The 24,036-nt window shown below is 40.7% G+C and overlaps 2 protein-coding genes and 1 pseudogene across 2 annotated transcripts; 2 read left to right on the top strand and 1 right to left on the bottom strand.

Moving 5' to 3' along the window:
* The first annotated feature begins 1,177 nt into the window (after positions 1-1,177).
* LOC126627918 (receptor-like protein kinase THESEUS 1) lies at positions 1,178-4,459 on the top strand. Its single transcript, XM_050297483.1, has one exon. It carries the CDS (start codon positions 1,693-1,695, stop codon positions 4,246-4,248), a length of 2,556 nt encoding a protein of 851 aa, XP_050153440.1. The 5' UTR covers positions 1,178-1,692; the 3' UTR covers positions 4,249-4,459.
* A 497-nt stretch (positions 4,460-4,956) lies between these two features.
* LOC126629778 (aquaporin TIP1-3-like) lies at positions 4,957-21,297 on the top strand (annotated as a pseudogene).
* Positions 21,298-21,633: 336 nt separating this feature from the next.
* Positions 21,634-23,603, bottom strand: LOC126629770 (F-box protein At2g39490-like). The gene is made up of 3 exons (XM_050299886.1): positions 22,670-23,603; positions 22,283-22,441; positions 21,634-22,046 (listed from the first exon to the last, which is right to left on the bottom strand). Exons 1-3 carry the CDS (start codon positions 23,489-23,491, stop codon positions 21,882-21,884), a joined length of 1,146 nt encoding a protein of 381 aa, XP_050155843.1. The 5' UTR covers positions 23,492-23,603; the 3' UTR covers positions 21,634-21,881.
* Positions 23,604-24,036: the final 433 nt, after the last annotated feature.

Below are 24,036 nucleotides of genomic sequence, written 5' to 3' on the forward strand. Positions count from 1 at the left end.
ATTTATATTTTTTTATACAAGTGTTCTCAGAGGAGCGAGAATCTAGTTCTGGATCTTGGGTATAAAGTGACACTCTTAACCAACTGAGAGTCAAATCCTTATAATTTGCCAGGCAATTTCTTTCACCAACAAAATAAGAAGAGGTTAATTTTTTTTTTCTTTCTATTATGATATTTTTGGTGTTTGGAATCATTTTAATTACTAGAAGGAATAGGATTCCTTTTATTAAAATAATTACAAGCCAATTTGGATATCCCCAAACCGGGTTGGCGTCAGTCAACGACTCAACATCCAAGTTAAAATACGATTACTGTTTATTCTTTTCTTAAAGGATTTCCTTTTGTACAAAGATTAGGATTTTATTTTCTATTGTAAATAAATTAAGAATGTGTTTTCCTTGCCATCCCAAGGTTGTATCACTATAAATATTGGGTTATAAAAGTTCGTCTACATTATGTTTTAGTAAATTTCAAAGTAATTTAGTCTAAATTCCATGATACTTCAAAATCCTTGTCCAAACAAACCATAAGAAAATTTTATAGTACAATGTAGATTTGAGTTGGGACTTGGGAACTTAGAGTTCGTTTGGAAATATTTTTAAAATGGCTAAAAGCGTTTTTAATGAAAATACTTTTGAAACCAATACCTAGTAAAAACGTAAGTGAGTCCTGGAAAAGCACTTGAAGTGCTTTTGGGACCCAAAAACATGTGCTTTAAAAACGCTTTCAGTTATTTTAAAAGAAATACCAAATGAACGTTTAGTTAAAACATATTATTAATGTCATTTACAGAAAGATAGTCCATTTTCCAAAGTTATACACAACATTATAATTTAAGTTTGGACTTAAACCTAGAATTTGAGACAGGGGTGGGTGAAACGTTTGAGTCTATTTTCATTAGTGGAAAAGTTGTGTCAAAATATCGTCAAGGAACACAAGATTTATTAGTTAATCTTGAAAGAATAGATAAGAGAGAAGACCACTTAAACCAAATAATTAAGGGTAGGCACGTGGTGAACAGTAATCACTAGAATAATGCCATGCTTCTGTCAAGCACCAGCTTCTTACCAGCTCAATCCAAACTAATTTAATGAAGTTGGAAAACTGAAATCACTTGCAGTAATCATATTTTATTACTGTAATCTGCTTAATATATTGTTTCTTAACCTTCTCTGGAAGCAGCAAAGCCTTTGAAAATAAAGTAGCAACATCGAAGACAGTTGAGGCTTGGAGCTGGTCAAACACAACAGAGAATCTACTGACTGAGTTACTTATAAAAGATAAAAAAGAACAGAGAATCTTGTGGATGCAGCCTTAATAGTTGGGAAGATCTTAAGTTCTGGAAGAGGTTTCGATGGTTTCAAGAAAAGCCCGCATCACACTTTTGATTTATGAAACTTAGAACTTGAATCTGGGAATTATTTGTATTTTTTATTATATTTTTTATTTAGACAGCCACTTGCTGCACCTTGGAAACCGCAGCTTTTCCATGATTCCTTCAACATACCCCACACTCCCACTTTTTTCTTTTCCAAGCATCGTACATTTTATCTTATTGATTTTTCCCCAAGTGGATTGAAGAACAGGTACGCTCTTCTTTCGTTTAAACATTTCTCGTTTTATGCAGACGTAGTCCACTCAGGCACGAGTTTTTACAATATCGGTCTTATATTTCTCCATTTTGTACAAGACAATGGGTTGTCCAAATGGGATTTTCTTGATTTGCACTTTTTTCTGTGTTTCATCCATCCCATCCATTTCTGTGAATGCTTCTTTTGTTCGTCAAGATAGTTTTTTCATTGATTGTGGGGGAAGCAAGGCATTGAAGCTTGAGGATGGCAGGATTTTTGAGCCTGATTCTGGAAACCCAAATTTGAATTTATCTTCCCAAAGCCACATTGCAGTTTCAGATCTTGAATCCAATCCGTCAAACCATTCAATATCTCTCTACAATTCTGCCCAAGTTTTTGAAGAGACTTCATTTTATACCATTCACACCAAGCAGATTGGCCGCTATTGGCTCAGATTGCATTTTTATCCTTTCGAAAACGCGAAATTCAATTTGAAATCTGCGGTGTTTTCGGTTATGGTCAATGGGATTACACTGCTTCATGGGTTTTCTTTCGCAAAAGAGCGCAAAATCTCTCAACTTGTAAAGGAATATGTGTTTGAAGTGAGTGGAAAGGGTTCTGGAAAATCGTTGGTGCTGAGATTGTCACCTTGGAATAACTCAGTTGCATTCATCAATGGAATAGAAGTTGTTTCTGTGCCGAATGGGCAGTTTTCTAGCTCCCAAGTAATTTCTGTTCCTTTGGGAAAACCTCTAGTTGATGTTCCTAAAGATGCCGCTCTTGAGACAGCGTATCGGATAAACATGGGAGGCCAGCACATAAGTAGCCCCAAGAATGACACAATGTGGAGGACATGGGAGCCTGATCATGCTTTTCTTCTCAACGCTGCAGCGGCACGAACCATCAGAGCTGATCCGGGATCCATCAACTACCCTGATGGAGTTTCACTCGACATTGCACCCAATTGGGTTTATGCCACAGCTCAAGAAATGGCAGATGCAAAGGTCAGCAGTCAGAAGTTCAACATATCATGGGCATTCGAAGTCGAAAAGGGCTTCGGTTATCTGATCAGATTGCATTTTTGCGACATTGTGAGTGTGGCTCTCAACCGTTTAATCTTCAATGTGTATATCAACAACCAATCTGCTTTAGACTCTTTTGATATCTCAAGCCGGACAAAGAAATTATCATCAGCTTATTTCGTAGATTTTGTGACGAATGTATCCATGCACGAAAATCGGATTTTGGTTCAAGTAGGTCCTCCTACGCTGAGGGATCTCCCTTCAAATGCAATTTTGAATGGATTGGAGATTATGAAAATGAGTGATCATAGAGACAGCCTTGATGGGAACCTTCCGGCGAATAACAATGCAGGTTTGAAATCCGGGGCAGGCAATAAAAACTGGATGCTGCTGGCAATTTGTGCTTCTTCATCAGGATTTGTAGTTTTGGTGCTCATATCAGCTGCTTTCTTCTTGTACTGGCGGCAAATCCATCAGAGAAAGCTAAGGCCTCGGTGCTCTGCATGGTTGTCTTTTCCTAGCCATGCGGGGAATTCCGATTCAAAAGTTTCCGTTGGCAGTTATGATTATTCCACAGCACATTCACCTGGTTTACGCCGGATTCTAGCATTCAAGGAGATTCGCGAAGCAACGAGGAATTTTGACAAGAGCTTGGTCTTGGGAGTGGGGGGATTCGGCATGGTTTACAAAGGAGTGCTAGAAAATGGGAACGTGGTTGCAGTAAAGCGCGGAAACCCGCGTTCCCAACAAGGCCTTACAGAATTCAGGACAGAAATCGACATGCTGTCAAAGCTCAGGCACAGGCATTTGGTTTCTCTGATAGGCTACTGCGAAGAGCTCAACGAAATGATCCTTGTTTACGAGTACATGGCCAAAGGTCCTCTTCGAAAGCACTTGTATGGTTCGAATCTTCCTCCGCTTACTTGGAAACAAAGGCTTGAAATCTGCATTGGAGCAGCAAAGGGCCTGCATTACCTTCACAATGGGGCAGCAGAGAGCATAATTCACCGCGACATTAAGACAACAAACATACTTCTCGATGAAACCCTCACTGCGAAAGTGGCTGATTTTGGATTGTCAAAGTTAGGTCCTACTTTGGATCAAACACATGTGAGCACTGCAGTGAAGGGGAGCTTTGGATATCTTGATCCAGATTACTATCGCCGGCAGCAGCTAACGGAGAAGTCAGATGTGTACTCTTTCGGAGTAGTTTTATTAGAAGTCTTGTGTGCTAGGCCACCTATAAACCCTGCCCTCCCCAGAGAGCAAGTTAACATAGCAGAATGGGCAATGAGTTGGCAAAAGAAGGGAAGATTAGAGAAAATTATAGACCCCCGTCTTCGAGGACATGTGAATCTTGAATCATTGCGGAAGTTCGGAGAAACAGCTGAGAAGTGTTTGGCTGAATACGGAGTTGATAGGCCAACAATGGGGGATGTTTTGTGGAATTTGGAGTATGCTCTTCAACTACAAGAGGCTTCTACACAGAGCTTTTCGTCCGAAAACAGTGCGAACTACATTCCGGATATGCCAGAATGGCTTCAAGAAATTCGAAATGGCAATGGTGGTGGTGGTGGTGAGGGAATTAGCGATCAAGAATCTGATGCAACTTCAAGTGCAGTTTTTTCAGAGTTATTGGATCCAAGGGGGAGATAGTTATGGAAAGTGTAGCCTCTCATTGATTACATACATACTTAATTATAGCAATATATTGTTTCTCCTTTTTTAATTTCATGACTTGTATTATGGTTTCAAGGTCAAAGTGCAAGGGAAATATGGAGATCTGGCATAACATGACGAGTGTAGACCTTCAAAATATTGATGTTTTTTCTGTGTATGAACTTGATCACACTCCCAATTCAATTAATATTGGGCCAGCACAGGTCCAATGTGAAATTCTTCAGTAAAGATACGAAGATTGTTACATGATACTACGAGTTTACTTACATGTAAAACTTTGATACTAGCGTATTTATTAAACAATTCATTAAATTATAATCTGTAGTTGCTATGTATCCACATATCATAACAACATGAAATTTTATACACTAGTTTTTTTCTTTTATTTTTTATTCTCAAACAACGAATGCATTAGAAAATGTAAGGTGTTAATGCGAGACCTTTCCGAAAAGAAAAAAATAATTTAAGGTGTCAATTTTAACTAGAGTAATAGTTTAGGAAATCAATCAGATTTTCTTGATTCGCTAAGCTTTTACCGCTAACCGGATATACAGGTTCCACAGCCGATGTTTCAGGTGTTTATAGGGAAATCCATGCAAGTTATTAAGCAGAAGAACACTGGGGGTTTCTAAGCTCTTGAGCAATTTAGGAGAGAACAAATAAGAAAGCCAGCCATTTACCAAAATGCCGATCAACAGAATTGCAGTTGGAACGACGGGGCAGGCAAAGCCACCCTGATGCAATTCGGGCTGCGTTTGGTGAGTTTTTCTCCATGCTTATTTTTGTTTTTGCTGGTGAAGGCTCTGGCATGGGTTTCAGTAAGTCCCCAATTTAACAATTTCTATGTAGATATTTTTCGAGTTCGGCTCACTTGGATTGACATATTATACATAAGAGCTTACGATTTTAGGATTCAATAGTTGTTGGAGCGAGATTTCCAAGAAGAAATACCTTCATAGATTTGTTGACCGTAATCCTCACGTTCGCCGAATCTTTCTCTCTGATATCCCAGAATAGTCTTCCTCCGTAACTTGCCCGAACGGGGATACCTGCAAAAGATACTCCGACGCTCAAGTCAGCTGATTGGTTTTGCTCTTCTCTGGATTCTCTCGAAGGGCCCAATGACAAGAATCTCTTATGATATCTAGGTTTAAAATTAAAGAAGCTAGTTTCACCCTTAATAACCGTCAAGTCGAAGAGATAGAGAAAATCCCTAAAACCTAAGGATACACCTAGCTTCAGACCCAAATGTCAGAAAGGTCGACATAATCAAGTAAGAGTTCAGGTTCAGTTGCATAGGGTGAGTATTGGTGAAGAATAAGATGAGATGAATCATGGGGTGGAGCGGGAAACTAATGATCCCTAAGTGATCTGGAGACAAAAAGGTAGACCTGGTTGGGATACCGAGGCCCGAATACATGTCGCCTCTGGCAGGAAATGGGCTAAGGTGTATGTCATTTGGAGCATGACCTAGGTCACGAGCCTTGACAATTTCGAAGTGTGGTGGAGTACCACCATATTTAGACCAGGGTGTACGTCTCGTCATGATAAACGGGTGGGAAACTTAATGGCCAAAATTGGTTAGATAAGACAGAAGAGGAATTTGTGCTCGTAAACATAAGTGGAATGTGTTTGTACCATACTTAGGGCATCCGTGTTTAGATCTCGTATAAATACTCGGGGGACTCAAATGTAATTATGTAATAAAAGAATAGGCAAATATGTAATAAAGGAAGGGGGAAATATGTAATAAGTGAGGAGCCCTTATTCTATAAAAGGGACTCCTCACCCTCACAATTGGAAAGGCCTCACTCTCATATTCAGAGCTCTCATCCTCACAGAGGAGGCTCTCTCTCCCTCACAATCCTCTCACAAACAAAGAAATACAATATTAGTGTGGACGTAGCCCAAACATTGGGGTGAACCACGATACATCTTGTGTTATTTACTTTCTTGCAAATTCACGGTCAGATTTACGTTGTTCCAAGACCCCTCCGGTTTTGTGCATCAACATTTGGCGCCGTTTGTGGGAAATCGACACGAAAAGCTATGTCGGTTCTCTTTCATTTTTTCACCTCCACCGTGAATCTGCAAAAACCCAACAACCCAAAGCTTTCCCAGAAAACAAATCACAAAAACCAAGAACACCACACACTCTCTCTTTACTTTCTCTCTCATCAGCAAATTCCAATCCTTTTCACTCATTCTTAAAAAAGCTTCTGCATTTTTCACAATCTGCAAATCCTCCATTTCTCCAGTCTTCAAGGTCACTCCAAATTATTCAAAAACTTGTTTTGGGTACTTTTTCTTACCTGGGTTTTTCTCAGAGCTTCCTATTATTTTCTCGGCATCCAAACAGGTTTTGCATGTAGAGAGAAGCTTGGTTAAAAGCATATATCTTTGATCTGAAGGAAATAGTGCTTCATTTAATGTGATCAATCTTAGCCCGTGAACCAGTGATTGAAATTCTATGTTTGGCATTGAAGATTTCCCTAAAGATTTCGTGTCAGAGCTCAAGAATTACTCACATTCATAAAGAAAGGAACAAAGTTGGAGTGGGAAGAATGCTGGAGGCAGAGCTCTGTGGTTCTCGGATTCTATCGCCTTTTCGCGAAGAAAGCGGGGATGAGGAACTTTCAGTTCTTCCCAGGCACACAAAGGTTATTGTCACTGGAAACAATTAAACAAAGTCTATTTTGGTAGGTCTTCAAGGCGTGGTCAAGAAAGCTGTTGGCCTTGGGGGTTGGCACTGGCTGAGTTTTGGGTGAGGAGCAGACTTGTAAAATGGAGAGAAAGCAGGTCACCATGTGGTGCAGCCAAAGCCGCTGATGGTTCCGAGATCTTGGAGTTTGAGGCTACCCGAGGCGCTGTCGCCGTTGAAGAAGGGTCCAGAGATTCGAACTGGATTTCTCAAGAACATTAAACCCTCCAACTTTATCAAACCTGCCCCATTTTGTTTCTTATTAAAAAGTCCCTTGAAATATGTGAAGGCAAAAGATTAAGGTTGTCCGAGAGAAAAAAAAAAATATGGCAGTTCAGGCACAAAGTTTGTACCTTTCTGAAGATTGGTCGTCGGCGGCGGTGGCACAGCTCCACTCTGTTTCGGCCATTGACGACATTTTTTTTTCGGCATTCCGAGCCCTCAATCCCTTGCCGTTCCTCTTCCAGTTAATTATTTCCAATATCTCACCCAAAAAAAGAAGCACAAAAGCAAAAATTCCCCCTCCCCCTAAAAAAAAGAAAAAAAAAGATCAATTGTCTGATCCGCCGTCTACAACACTGATTCAATCTCCTGGAGATCTCCCATTTGTTTCGCTCCAAAATAAAAGCCTTTGGTTTTTTCTGCATGCAACATCAGCATCATCGTAATCCGTTCGATCTTCTATGTGATTAGGAAATTTGAATTGATGGGTTTCTTGTCAGATTAGACGGTCAACATTTTTTTTTCAACCTTTTCTTTCGCTTTTACCTCCAAATCTCCTTCTTCTTTCCCGATTTGAACCTCCAAATTGCGTCTCCGAGATTCGACTGTCTCTGCGGATTAAAGGTTTCGTGCTGAAGGTGAAGGTGCAGGCTGACATGTTGCTGCCCTCACAGCTCACCAATGTCTCACGGAATCTGCTGGGATCAAGCTGGACGGATGCGGCCAGCAAAAGAACATATTGATTACCGCTGCCTTTGGGGGCGTGGGTCAGTATGCAGCCCTTTTACAGCTGGAGTATACTGATCTTTACAACTAACAAGCAGAAGAGGAAAAAAAAACAAAGAAGATGCCCACACTTTCATCATGCATGTTCCCATTTTCGAAGAAAGCAAAAGAAAAGCAGAAAAGAAAAGAGGAAAGTAAAAGCAGAAAGCAAAAGAAGATAAAAAGAATAAGACATAATTGCGGTGGTGATGGCATGCAGAAAAGGGAATTATGGGCGTGACCCATTGAGCTGAGGATCATATTTATTTTTGAATGATGTGATTTATTTTTTGTATCTTTCGGAGACATCTGTATAAACCCCATCAGAGGTTAATAATAAAAAAAATAAAAAAAAAAAGGGCAAGCCCAAAATAATGGGCTGGAACGTTATGTGGAGGGCGAAGGCCCATATACCCAAAAGAGTCAGGCCCTCTATTATCACCAACCAGGTGATCAAAAGTACGTCCAGTACTCTAAAAATTATTCGGCAGCCTGCCGCTATTATCACCAAACCAGGTAATCAAAAGTACGCCCAGTACTCTAAAAATTATTCGGCAACCTGCTGCTATTACCACCAACCAGGTGATCAAAAGTACACCCAGTACTCTAAAATTATTCGGCAGCCTGCTGCTATTATCACAAACCAGGTGATCAAAAGTACGTCCAGTACTCCAAAATTATACATGAGCATCACTCATGTCAATCATACATAAACATTCATGAGCATCACTCATGTCAATCATACATAAACATTCATGACCATCATTCATATCAACATTCATGAGCATCACTCATGTCAACATCCATGAGCATCACTCATGTCAACATTCATGAGCATCACTCATGTCAATCAACATAAACATTCATAAGCATCACTCATGTCAATCAGCTTCAAAAGCTTCATTTACAGAGCTTTAGCTTCGAAAGCTTCATTTACAGAGCTTCAGCTTTCAAAGCTTCATTTCCAAAAGCTCCAGCTTCAAAGCTTCACTTGCAAAGCTTCACCTATAAAGCTTTAGTGCAGGGTGTACAAATACCACCTCCGAACAACCGCCACTTTGGCCCATACATGGATTCAATTTGAAGTCTCCAACCAACAGACTCTATTGACTGAAGACTTGGGGGACTACAATATGTACCATATATTGGGCTTCATGAAAAATACTTGGGAGACTCTAGCCCATTATTTATGTACTGATGAGCGAACCCTTATTCTATAAAAGGGACTCCCTCACTTTCATTAGAGAGCACCCATTACTTATGTATTGAGGAGCGAGCCCTTATTCTATAAAAGGGATTCCCTCACCATCATTAGAGAGTATCACCGCCTGCTGAGCAACTGGCTCGCCGTGAGCATCACTCCTAACCCATCACTTATGTATTGAGGAGCGAGCTCTTATTCTATAAAAGGGACTCCCTCACCTTCAACACCACAAGCCAAACCAACCAAGGCAACATAAGCCACAAGCCGAGCAGTCTCGCAACATGTGCTACTTCTAGTTAAGCATCATTTCAGATTGAGCACCGCCTCATATCGAGTATTCAGATCTAGACGACATGTAGTTACTTCGGCCCACATATGGACTGAATTTCAAGTCTTCAGCTAAAAGACTCTCTTGACTGAAGACTTGGGGACTATTGTTTGTACCATACTTAGGGCCTCCATATTTAGATCTCGTATAAAGGGGGACTCAAATGTAATTATGTAATAAAGGAAGGGGCAAATATGTAATAAGTGAGGATCCCTTATTCTATAAAAGGGACTCATCACCCTCACAATTGGAAATGCCTCAATCTCACCTTCAGAGGCATCACTCTCATATTCAGAGCTCTCATCCTCACAGAGGAGGCTCTCTCTCCCTCACAATCATTTCACAAATAGAGAAATACAATATTAGTGTGGACGTAGCCCAAACATTGGGGTGAACCACGATACATCTTGTGTTATTTACTTTCTTGCAGATTCACGGTCGGATTTACGTTGTTTCAAGACCCCTCCGGTTTTATGCATCAACAAAATGTTTCAAATATTCTCACAAGAGGGGTTTGAAATGGAAAAATACCTGTAAACTAAGATGTCACTCTGAAGCGAGAAATCACAGGCTTGGAGAAGAAACTAAGCAGAGGAAGTGAAGAAAAGCAGGGATGGAGAAACACAAGGTAATGACACACACACACACACACACACACACACACACACACACACACACACATATATATATATATATATATACATGCGTGCATAGAGATGTACACAAATATATGAACAATACGTACAAAGATCCACATGTCAGTATGCAGAGATATGCACACGTATGTTGCTGGTAGGTTTGCCTATATATGCCTATGAATCCAAACATATATATGTATATATATAAAGGCAAGTGTCAGAATTGGTGTGTATACATATAAAAAAGCATGCAAAAGTTTGGCAAGGACATGATGTCCATAAAAGTACGCATATATATATATATATATATATATTGGTGTGTATACATATAGAAAAGCATGCAAAAGTCTGGCAAGGACGTGATATTCGCAAAAGTACGCATATATATATATGTGTGTGTATAAAGGCAAGTGTCGGTATTGGTGTCTATATGTATGCACGCAAGTGTGTGAACGTGTTTTAGACTTCTGCGCTGCAGCTATAGCTGCTGCTTTTGTCAGTTCGACAAGATGGGACAATGATTTATATAATAGATACGCATACGTGTAACCTTTCAGACAGCCTACGCAGTTATATTTCATCGGTCCTCTTTCGTCGTGTTAGTCCATTTTCGTAATGCCAGTCCACTTTCATAATGTCAGTCATTGTTCGTAATGTCAGTCCACTTTCGTAATGTCAGTCTCCTTTCGTAATGTCAGTCCACTTTCGTAATGTTAATCATTGTTCATCATGTCAGTCCACCTTCGTAATGCCTTCATAAATCATCGTTCATAAATCTTCATACGTAAATTCTCGTTCGTAAATCTTCGTTCGTAAATGTCAGTCTGCTTTCGTGGAAGGTGTCAGCCCACATTTTATGTGAAGATGTGAGGTGACTTTCATAAAGTAAGCAAAGGAACCTGTTTGGCTTTCGTGAGTTAGGCACACAAAATAATGATTTTAGTAAATTTACCTTCAGTAAATTTACCCGTAGAAAAAACAACTTCCACAAATTTGGTCTTAGTAAGAAATGCTTAAAGTTTTAGCTAGGTTAAAAAAGCATAGTTTCAAGGCCACATGTGATCGAAAAACTTAGTTTTTCCCTATTTTACATACGTAAAAAAGGGAAAAAATGGGCATTGTGGGAGGATAAAATCTGGTTTTGACTCATGGGCCAATCCAAGTCACCCAGGGATGGTGTTATGCAAGGTAAACTGTAAGGAAAGCCCACGAGGAATAGGCACACGTGTCCAGGTAATCGCCTCCACTAAGGAGGATCATTAAGGAAGTGGGAAAGGAAAATATGACGTGGTGCTTGTTCTCGAAGCATGCGGTCATATTACGGAGGACCACTAAGGAAGTGGAAATGGGAAGAGAGATCATGATACTTGTTCTCCAGGCATGCAATCCTATAAATATGGAGATGAGCTAAATAACAAGGTACGTAAGGAGAACCCAAGAGAATCCAGAGAAGAGAAAAACCAATCAGCTGATTTGACCGTCAGAGTATTTTTTACAGGTACCCCCGCCCAGGCAAGTTACGGAGGAAGACTATTCTGGGATATCAGAGAGAAAGATTCGACGAACGTGAGGATTACGGTTAACAAATCTGTGGAGGTATTTCTTCTTGTAAGAAATCTTTATCAGAAAGGAGCTCAGGATGCTGCGACGTCCAAAGTACGCCGCGCACGAAAGAAGAGTTGGCCGAGGTCAAGCGAGCGAGGGCCACTGAGCGCGAGATGAATATGCAGCAAATACGTAAGGAGATGGCTTCCAACTTCAGATTTGGTTGGGTGCAAAGCCAGCAATGCCTGGAACATTGATATGTAGCTGATCCTGACGTGTATGATCACCATATAAGGATTGACTTGGGTGTATATGAGTGGTACGAATGGATGGATCCTAAAGATTGGAGACCCTCAGACCAACCTGCTTCTTCTGCTCTTATCCTAAGCAACGGGTTTGTTACTACTTCCGGACCTATCTCAAGTTTAGGCTTTAGAAGCTTTCAATTTGGCCATCGTTTCGGCGCTCAGTAGCTCACGTAATCGCGTGGTCTGTTCTTTTAGGCTAAACCCCCATTTGTGTTAGTGATCCGTTCTCATGGGCTAAAACCCCATATGTGTTTCTAATCTGTATTTTACTTACTATCTCAGTTGTATCTTCGCGCAATTGTCGTCACAAATTGGGCCTTCGCCTTTCCACTGCCTAACTATTCCTATATGTTCCTTTTGATTTTCAATTTTAACTGAATGTGATCAATATCCTTAATCCTTAAATTTGAGTTTTCAAACCAAAGATTAACTTATCTTAATAAGATATGATCACCTTAGATTTTGAATTTTCGTTTCTATCAACCTCGAATTGCCTCTATATAAAAGGGTGTTTGAGAGCCATTCAGTAGTACCTGGATTTCATGGCTAACAATTGAAAAGTGAAGCTCCACTTCCGGCTCTACGCTGATGTTCCCAAAAAAGGAAGCTCCCGGAGGGGTTCCAAAGGTTTTAGAAATGTAATCGAGCTATGTTCTAATTCCTCTTCTCGTTCGCCGATGAGGGCTTCTTATTCTTTTGAAGTCCCTAACACTTTTCGTGAATCCACATACCAGTCTTGAATAAGATCGGGTAGAGAACAAGCTCTAGACTTCATTGTCAGCGGAATGATCTCTCCGAGGCTAAATCATACCACTCGGGCTCTTAATCCGGTTACCGACATAATGGTCTATCCGGGAGGGAGTTACACAACTCGGGCTCCTGACTCTATCGCTCGTTCTCCCGACCTTTACATAGGAGATGAAGCGGGTCCTTCTTGCGCACCTTCCCGTCACCACCTATGCTGTCCCAAATGCTTCGACTACTCCTTACTATTGAACGAGCGTGAAACTTTGAAGAGATACTTGCAACGCGCTGAACACCAGGTGGATCGTCTCAGGAGGGAATTAATGGTTGCGGATCATGTCGTGTCTGCTGCTCACTCAAGTGGCATACATGATGGTTTTAAGTAAAGCATTCAATATTTCCGCTCCAAGGCGAAAGCGGCATTTCCCTCCGTAAACTGGGATAATCTATCTACCCCATTAGACTAGGTGTCATTTTGCTTGTAATAAGTTGGCCCCTTAGGTCCAACCACTACTGGGATATCTAATAGTGATGTTGTCCTTGTTTTCCCTTTTTTTGCTAGTAGGTTTACTTCTCATTCTTGTCTTTTATCGTACTATGTGTCCAACATCCAAGAGGTTTTCTCTTTTACGGTAGGAGAACAACGTCCCACTACTTAAGCTTTTTACCTTCGCACGTGTCATGCCTCATTTTCCTCTGCAAACACGCGACGTGTTCGAGGAGGCAAATCATATTAAATTCACCCTTTTGTTATCGATCTCAGAAACCATTCAACCTTGAATTAATTCTTACCTATTCGATCTTAGATTTTTCGATCTTGGATGGGTCTTTGCCCATTGGCTTTCCTTTCCTGCTCGATCTTAGATTTTCGATCTTGATTGGGTCTTTGCCCATTCGATCTTAGATTCTCGATCTTGATTGGGTCTCTGCCCATCCGATCTTGGGTTTTCTTTTCCCATTCGGTATTCAATTTCTGATCTTGATTGGGTCTCTGCCCCTGATCTTGGGTTTTCTTTTCCCACTCGATCTTATGTTTTTTATCTTGATTCGATCCTCATCCCTTAGTTTATACTCTTTAGCTTTAGACTTTATTCTAAGATTCGAATGAAATGTAACTTTATTTATCAAACAATAGGGAGATGTCAACATACATCCAGGGATACACCCTTTGACATGCAAGGAAAACAGAAAGGGGTTTACCCTTCAACATTACTGGAAACAGAAATTTAAATGTGGAAAACATAAACACGAAAAGTTAAATGTGGTACTTTCTCAAATGAATTGTGTTCCACGGGCGCGGCACATATTGACCTGTTTCAACATGCCTGAGTTTATAAGCTCAATTTCCGAAGGCTTCGGTCACCTCATATGGTCATTCCCATATGCGTCCAAGCTTCCATGCATTCAAATCTTTTATGTTTTCCATGACCTTTCTCAATACCCATTCTCCTACCCTGAATCTTCTCGACTTAACCCGCTTGTTGAAGTAAGCGGCAACTTGGTTCTGGTAGTTCGCAAGTCGTAGTGCGGCGATCTCTCTTTGTTCCTCGACTAAGTCGAGGTTATGGGCTAGCTACTGATCATTCTCATCATTTTCCACAACTAATGTTCTGACCGTAGGTAGACCAACCTCTGTGAGGATAACCGCTTCAGTACCATTAGCGAGAGAGAATAGGCTTTCACCAGTTGGTTTTCGTTTTATGGTACGATAAGCCCATAGTACATTAAGGAGTTCCTCATGCCACTTTCCTTTACACTATTCCAACTTTTTCTTTAAACAATAAAAAATTGTTCGATTCGTCTTCTCTGCTTAGCCATTGCCCTGGGGATAACTCCTGGAAGAGAATTGTAATGTGATATCTTTCTCGATGCAATAGCTTCTAAACTTTCGATTGTCGAACTGCGTACCATTATCCATCACAATCACCCTTGTTATGCCAAACCGGCATATAATGTTCCGCCATATGAATCTTACAACGTCATTTTGCGTAACAGAAACATACGATTCTGCTTCTACCCACTTAATGAAGTAGTCTATGGCGAGAAGGACGAACCTGTTACTTTTGGGCGTCTTCGGCAATGGGCCTACGATGTCCATGCCCCATTTTACGAATGGTCAGGGTCCTACGATTGGATTGATTTCCTTGGCGGGTTGTTTAACAATTGGGGCATATTTCGGGCATTTGTCACACTTTCTTACATACTGTTTCACGTCTCGAGCCATGTACAGCCAGAAGTAACCTTGAGTTAATGCTCGATGCGCTAAACTTCTTCCTCCTGAGTGATTCCCACACATTCCTTCATGTAATTCTCTCAGAACCCATTCGGATTGCCTTGAATTTAAACACCTTAGGTAAGGTCCTGAGAATGACCTCTTATAGAGTGTGTCGCTAAGGATTGCATATCTTACTGCTTTTATTCGGAGTTTTCTCGCTTCCATAAGATCTTCCGGCTGGATCCCTTTTGTCAAGTAGTTTACGATTGGCGTCATCCAACAATCATTATCTTCAGCTTGAGCTTGCTCTGGCAACGGGTTGTTAAGTCTTGACCTTTGCCCGTCGATTTGCATCATGTCCGATTGCACTGCTCTGATACTTAGGGAATGCAGATATTCTACTTTGGCTACCCGTAGGTTCTCTTGTGTGGCTGACGCACGCTAGCTGATCCGCTCTTTCATTCATCTCTCTAAGTATTTGCTTCAGCTTGAAATACTTGAATCCATTCGCCAGCCCTTTAACCAGTTGCTGATATGCTTCCATCCTCGCATTTTTAGTCGTATACTCTTCAGTTGCTTAGCCGACGATGAGTTGTGAATCACTATGCACGGTAAGACGGCTTATCTTCAATTGTTTCGCAAGTTCAAGGCCTAGTACCAGGGCTTCGTATTCCACCACGTTGTTTGATGCAAGAAAATCCAACCGAACCGAACACTCTAAGTCTATACCCTCAAGAGAAATTAAAATGATCCCTAGCCCAGCTCCTGCTTGATTGGATGACCCATCCACATAAAGCTCTCATTTGATCTCACTAGGGTCGACTTTTGCAATTTCTTCGCATTCACCCTGCAAACTTTCACGAGGATAACACTCTACAAGAAAGTCAGCAATTACCTATCCTTTGTCTGCGCTTCGAGGCCGATACTTTATGTCAAAGGAACTAAGTTCGATGACCCATTTCGTAATTCTTCTTGATAAGTCCGGTTTAGATAAAATAGCCTTCGTCGGTTGATTAGTTAACACCACAATGGTGTGTGCCTCGAAGTACTGACAGAGCTTTTTCTTTGTGGTTACTAAGGCCAACACCATCTTTTCAGTGGGCGAATACCTCTTCTCTGCATCGATTAAACTTTTGCTCACTTAAAATATGGGTTGTTGGACCGAGCCTTCTTCTCTGAATAACGCATCACTTACTGCCCTTTCGCTTACAGCCAGGTACATGTACAACGGCTCCCTTTGTTTGGGAATGGTCAATAACAATGGGCTTGTGAGATACTTCTTCAGTTGTTTGAAAGCTTCCCTTTGCTCATGCCCCTACACATCTCCTTTCTTGTTTCTTATGGCTTGAAAAAAGGTTTGCATCGATCGGATGATCATGAAATGAAACGAGTAAGGGCAGCGATTCGCCCGGTTAACACTTGAATGTCTCTGGGTGTTACCGGGTCCGTCATGTTACACAAGGCTTCAACTTTTGCTGGGTTTGGTTCAATACCTCGTTTGTTCACTATGTGCCCCAAGAACTACCTAGATGATACACCGAATGCGCATTTTGCTGAGTTTAGCTGCATGTGATATCTTCTGAACACGCCGAAAGTGTTGTGTAGATGATCAATGTGTTGGCACCTTTCTCGGCTTTTGACGACCAAATCGTCAATGTAAACCTCCATTGTATTTCCGATTTGATTTTTAAACATTTTATTCACTGACCTCTGATAAATCGAGCCGGCATTCTTGAGTCCGAAAGGCATAACGGTGTAACAATACAATCCACACTCAGTGATAAAAGCAGTTTTCTCTTGATCTTCAACAGCCATATGAATTTGGTTATAACCGGAATAAGCATCTAAGAAAGACAATAGTGCGTACCCGGCCGTAGCATCCACCGTCTGGTCAATTTTTGGAATTGGAAAATAATCTTTCCGGCATGCTCTGTTCAGGTTGGTATAATCCACACACATACGCCATTTTCCTTTTTCTTTCTTGCCCACTACCACGACATTCGAAACCCAAGTTGGGCACCAGACATCACGAATGAATCCAACTTTGAGAAGCCTATCAACTTCTGCACTGATAATCTGATTTCGTTCTGGCGTAAATCTCCTATGCTTTTGTCGATGTGGAGGAGAACTCGGATCAACATTCAACTGATGGCATGCCACTTCCGGGTCAATTTCTGGCATGTCCCTATGGGACCATGCAAAAACATCAGCATTGCTCCTCAGAAGTTTCAGCAACTCTTCGACTTCCGTATCAGATAGGAGGGAGCCCACAGTGCTTCTACAGTCGGGGGTTCCTGATCGTCATTTTCTTGATCCTGCTGTGGTGGGTCCTCTGCTAACTGCTATAATGGTTTATTCCATGCAAGTCTGAGCTCTATTGCACTTCCCTGGTTGTCTTGATGTTTGTTGCCATGCCGTAGCATTTTCTAGCTTCCAGCTGATCCCCTTTGATGTCGATTGTCGTTTGACTATCCGTCGACAAACACCTTATTCCTTAACATCTGGTTGATGCTTCTTCATCCATTCGATGAATCCAATCATTTCCCATGATGTCATTATACGCACTCGGTGCATCAATTATGACAAAAGTGACGAAAAGAATCTTACCTACTGCAGTGACAGGAAGGGTCACGTCTCTAATGGGTCGGGCCTTAGTTCCTTCAAACGCATAGATGGGAGTCAGATTTGGCCTTATCTCTTTCTCGTCTAATTCCATTCTTCTAAATGTGCTCCAAAATAGAACGTATGTGTTGTTTTCTTCATCTATCATTATCCTTTTCACTCTTGAATTGGTAATACGTAGCGTCACGACCAATGCGTCATTGTGAGGGAATTGAATTCCTCCGAGGTATTTTAGGCTAAAAGAGATGACTCTGAGATTTTCTAATACTTTGGATGCTTCAGGGGCTGATGTTATGTTGTGAACATGTCTAGACTTCTCGGCTTCCCCTTTTTGCGACCGATAACGTGCTTCGCATTCTTCAAGGGGTTGGGGTCCCCCATGTATGACATTAATATCCAACAACCTTTCATCAGCTCCAATGTTTCCTGTCATTGTTTTTCAGGGGGTTGGGGTCCACCATGTATGACATTAATATCCAACAATCTTTCGTCCGCTCCAATGTTTCCTGTCATTGTTTTAAGTCTTCTGTCGTTCTTACGTTCGTCCCTTGATTCTACGCGATACTGTGACAACATCCTTTTCTTCAGCATAGCTTCCACTTGGTTCCTTAGGCTTCGACAATCATTGGTGGCATGACCAAAGTCGTTGTGATAAGCACACATCTTGTTCCTGTCTCTCTCCTCTAGCGGTGTTCGAATCGGTGTTGGTGCACGAAAGATTCCCTTTCCCTTATTCTTGTGGAAAATTTTGCCTAGGCTCACTGTGAGCTAGGTGTTTAGGCGATCAAGTCTAGATCTTTCATTGAACCCATCCTTCGGGTCACGTGAGAATCTTCTTTCTTGCCTAGGTTGAGTGTAGGTTTCAAGGTAGGCACGGTAGTACCCGCTGGAGATGCAGCATTAGTCGCGGTGGCCCGCTTTGATTGGATAAGCTACTCTTCCTCTAATCTGATGATTCCATCAGCTCGAGCCATCACCTCCCTCATGTCCAGTGACAATGTTTCGATTAACGACCTACACATCTTCGTTCCAGGCAATACCCCTTCTCAGATTGCCAAAGATTGAGTGTGAGAATCACATTCTTCTAGAGTGGACATCTCCTCCGTTAACCTAGTTATGTAGCTTTTAAGGCTCTCGCCAACATTTTGTTTGGTGTTGAACAAGATCGTAACATCTTTTCTTAGCCTCCGATTGCAGACATATTAAGATATGAATGTTTCGCAAAGCTCTGTGAAGCTTCCGATAGACCTCAGTTTCAGTTATCTGAACTAAGTTAAAGATGATCCCGAAAGGCTTGAGGGGAACAATTTGCACATGACGGCCTCGTCGTCTCCTTCAAACGCCATCTTCTGTTGAAAGTGGTAAATGTGTTCAACAGGATCAGTCGTGCCTTCAAACAGTCTAAACTTTGGTTAGGTGAACTTGGCAAGTTTTTTAGCTTTTAGTTAGTCTTCTGTGAACGGCGATTTGCGAATTCCTCTGGCCGCTTCTAAGGCAAGCTCTGTCGGGGTTTGTGGCTTATATCCCTTCACAATCTTCTCAATTTGTTCTCGCAAATCAACATCCATTACCTTTTTCGATCCTTCTCCCCTGTGATCCCCTTCGCCCTGATTTTTCGTTACTTCAATACGGTTACTAGATGGCACGCTACTAGAGCTGCCCTCCTTATCTTCCTTTTCTGCACACTGTCTTTTGGTGCTGATTACATCTTCTACCACGTTTCTTGCTTTAGCCTTCTTCAACGCCTCCTCTGCTGTCTTTTTGTTTCACGCAATTCCCTCGTTAACCTTCTAAATTGTTCCATGGCAAGACTGGGTTCACTATTTTGAGATTGAGAACTAGTATGTACTGATCGAGTCCCTGCATCTTCAGAAAGATTCGGAACTTCTTGTGCGGATCCAGTCATGTTTCTAGTTTGATTTTGTTTCGGTTCCCACAGACGGCGCCAACTGTTGGAGCGAGATTTCCTACAAGAAGAAATACCTCCATAGATTTTTTGATCGTAATCCTCACGTTCGCCAAATCTTTCTATCTGATATCCCAGAATAGTCTTCCTCCATAACTTGCCCGGGCAGGGGTACCTACAAAAGATACTTCGACGCTCAAGTCAGCTGTTTGGTTTTTCTCTTCTTTGGATTCTCTCGGGTTCTCCTTACGTACCTTGTTCTTTGGCTTCTCTCCATATTTATAGGATTGCATGCCTGGAGAACAAGTATCACGATCTCTCTTCCCTTTTCCACTTCCTTATTGGTCCTCCGTAATATGACCGCATGCTTCAGGAACAAGCACCACGTCATATTTTCCTTTCCCACTTCCTCAATGATCATCCGTAGTGGAGGCAGTTACCTGGACACGTGCGATTGTTCCTCGTGGGTTTTCCTTACGGTTTACCTTGCATAACACCATCCCTGGGTGACTTGGATTGGCCCATGAGTCGAAACCGGATTTTATCCTCCCACAATAGTCATCTATATTTGTCAGCCTCTTCCTGTTGCGGTAATATATGATAGAGATTAACATGATATATGTTATTTGTTCATTTCTTAAAAATTTACGTTTATAGTTTCCATAGTTGCCTCGTCTACTTTCGCTAACCTCTTTTTATGAGTGTGTAATATGTGACGGGAAAACTCTAGCTTGATATATATTGTTTAATTAAGATTTCCGTGTGGTGTTATTTATATCTTTTTCTAATTCAATTGAATAATGAAGGGAAGTTTAAATAATGAGGTGTGCTATCCACACATCCCTTTTTACTTTTCACACACGCTTTGTTAATTTATGTTATTTGATATTTTTCAATTCATCCGATCTGACGGCTGAAAATTGGAAAGCTGTGTGAGAAGTAAAAAAGAATATATAGATATCACACCCCTAAATAATTTTGGCAGACAAGCTTACTAACAATGCCTTGACCACAGTAGCACACCGTCGGGGCTCGTAACTGCCTCATTAGCTTATGCATTTGCACCTTTTGTGGCGGTCTCAGTGGGTGCAAATATTTCTGGGGATCACATAAACTGAGCTGTCATGTTTGGTGCATTCATTGGTGGAAACATAACACTTCTGAGGGGCAATTGGTACTGGATTGCACAGTTGTTGGTTGTTTGCTGCTCAAGTTTGCCACTGGTGGATGGGTAAGTTCTAAGGAGCTTATTGGTCAATACTTAATAGTTAATTGATTTTACAAGATGTGTTTGCAACTATCGTCTAGGCACGCTCAAATAACTCTGGATAACTCTCAATCGTTGATGCAATATGAGATTTACATGCTTCAATGGTTGCTAGTGAGCGATTGTTACATTTCTTTTAATTGTACGAATATCCTACTTGATGTTTTTGTTGATGAATTACCCGACTGCCTGCAGGAAACGACAGGGTTCTCACTATCGTCCGGCATGTCGGTATGGAATGCTCTAGTGTTTGAGATTGTGATGACCTTCGGCTTGGTCTACACAGTGTGTATGCCACAGCAGTGGGTCCAAAGAAGGGGACTGTAGGGATTGTAGCACCAATTGCAACTGTTGGTGCCAACATTTAGGTTGGGAGTGTGTTTGATGGTACATCCATGAACCCAGCAGCGTCGTTTGACTCTGCCCTGGTCAGTTAGTCATGGACGCACCACTGGGTCTATTGGGCTAGCCCACTAATTGGTGCTGCCACCGCAGTTCTTGTCTATGACAACATCTTCATCGGTAATGGGATCTATGAACAGGGTCCTAATGACTTTTAAAAACTAGTCCATGCTAGCTTGTTTAAGATGGATGCAATTGCTCAACTAAAGGCCTCTTGGGGCATAAATCGAATTTCATGTAATTTTTGGGGGGCTTAAATCAAATTTCATATATTTTTTGTTGTAGGGTTTGTTATTTTTCATTTTATGTTGTAAGTGGGAGTAGTGCTAGTTGGTTGATGTTGTCAAATCGTTTTATATAGTGGAATTGCCTTGTTTGCTTTGTGATCTTCTTGTACAGGTTCATTTGCTATAATTTTTTGAAGAGGAGGAGAAAAGGGGGGAATTAGGGTGTGGCTGATTGAAGCAAATCATGTGAAAAAGAGAAAAAAAACATGTGTCAAAACTAGAAACTAGTTGTTTTGGACAAGACGATATCCTAAATAACTATAACAGGTAGAGAGAATTCAAACTTGGTGTTATAGCACATACACATTACACTGACAAACTGATTCAATCCCTATTTACCATACGCACACGCTTTTAAATTATTTATACATACATAGAGTCGATCACATAACTAACAAGAAAGCATCATGTATAAGCGTATTATACTCTTTTCTCAGTCTTGATGCTGCTAATTATCAGTGGCTCAACCGTTCTCTTATATGCTCTGCCAAAGTGGTTTCATCCTCTTCAGTAGTAAACCCCACCAACTTTATCATTTTCAGATGGGCCAATTTTGTTTGGGCATTGACTTTCTTCCAGGGCAGAGCTGTCCTTGCCATGCAGTAGCTTTTAGGATCATTCTGCATTATACAGTCAAACACGAGATTAAAAAAAAAGGAGCCATATTTGAAATTTTGGAACTCAGATAGTGATTGAAATTGCAATATAAAAATCTTTTCAACAACATTACTTCACTTTATTATATAAGTTGGGTTTTATCTTCAAAGGAAAAAAACAAAAGGGCATTGATAACACATATTTTTTTATTGGACCACGTACAAAATTACTTGTAAAGTTTTGGGTGAAAGAAACTTACAGTTACATAGAGTTGCTCCAAAGCTGGACATAATTTAATGAAGGATATTAGAGGATCGATGCTGAATCTTTCTTCCCAGTTATCAATCCACCATAGCTCTTTCAGCTTGTAGAATATGAAGTTTGCTTGTAGAGGCAAAAGGGATGGCCAGATCAGTGTCTGCAAAAACATTTTCAAACTTTAAAAACAGACGTGCATCATTATTGTTGAAACATCGATAAAAAAACATTTTGGTAATTTTTTTTTAAGAACAACGTTTCCACCATATTATCGTTGATATATAATGCAGTCGTTATTTAAAAATTAGTTATGATTATATTTGTGTGTTTAATATAGCTTAATAGTTCGCAGCCATGACTAGAAAATGCAAAAATTACTAAAACACACCTGGAAAGTCCATTTGCATAGTGTGAGAACTTGAGCATTTTTAATGGTTAACAACATAGGATCAAAGTCGCTACTTTTGAATCCGCCGTAGCCGGGGCCTTGCCTGAAATCAAGCATGGCGTCTGCCAAGTTAAAATGATGTTCCCTCCAAATATGAGGGACAAAACCGCGGTATCGAAAAGATCGAAGTTTGGAAGTTTTGAGGTGGAGAGACTTGAGATTCTGGCAGTCAAAGATGGTCAAGCTAAGTAGCCTTGGACTGGACTCGATATGCAAAGATTGTAACCCCTCACATTCAATGATCTTCAATTTTTCAAGAAATTCGAAACTTGGAATCATAGAAGAAACTGCTTCATTGCCAAAAGAGCTCACTGATTTTAGGTAAAGAATTTTGACAAAGAAAGTAGAGGGAGAAGGCTGGTGAGAAATTAGGGTTTGGTCCCTTTGGTGATTCAGCTTCAAGTGCCAACCAAAATGCCTTGGATTTTCCAGATTCTCTGTCGAACACTCCAGACGGAGTTTATTGTTGGGTGCAACTGTAGCCAAAAGGAGATCGCCAAGTTTGCCAAAGTGCAGTTGCAGCTTTCTGGGATGCCCTAAGGGATCAAGCTGGTTAAAGTGAGAGACAAATTCAGAAACTGCATCAGCTGCATCATCATCTGTAGTGATCTGCTTCGCTAAAGTTGTATTCCATAGGCCTCTCCACCTACTTGAGATTAAACTGGTTTCTAATGCAGATTCTGAAGGGAGAAAAGAAATAATTCTGCAAATGATTTCATTTGGTAATTTGCCAAACAAATCATCTGCTATTTCCTTCTCCATACCTCTAGCTATTCGACTAAGTTTACTACAAGCCTAGAAAAGATGACAACAAGATCGCTTTATAATATTGATGCCATGAAGAAGGAAATAGATTCTGACTAGACTTATTTATCAGATAGAATAATACTAAATATTCATTGGGTAGCAAGAAATTAAAAGCATATATAGATTCTGATTTTAATTAACAATATGTATACATTAGTTGGTAAGCTCATAATTAAATCTTATGGGGCATTCCTAGTCATGGCGTAGCCATCTACGTAGATCAGAGCCATTTAAATGCAATACGAAAATGCAATGAAAGTCATTCCTACATTAGCACCTTAATATATAATTATATATATAACAGAAAGTTTTTTAATTTAATTTGCCAATTGTCTCCACAACAGTATGAATTTGACGCACATCATATTAGATTTATAAAAATTTAGGATATATATATTTTTTTTCAAAGTGAGACCCAAGGCACATTTTGTTAGCCTTAACTTGCCGACTCTTTTTTTTAGTACATCGATATTTTTACACTATGAGAGGGGGAGTTCGGC

This window comes from Malus sylvestris, chromosome 7 (genome assembly GCF_916048215.2).
Source record: "Malus sylvestris chromosome 7, drMalSylv7.2, whole genome shotgun sequence".
In the NCBI taxonomy this organism is placed as follows: domain Eukaryota; kingdom Viridiplantae; phylum Streptophyta; class Magnoliopsida; order Rosales; family Rosaceae; genus Malus; species Malus sylvestris.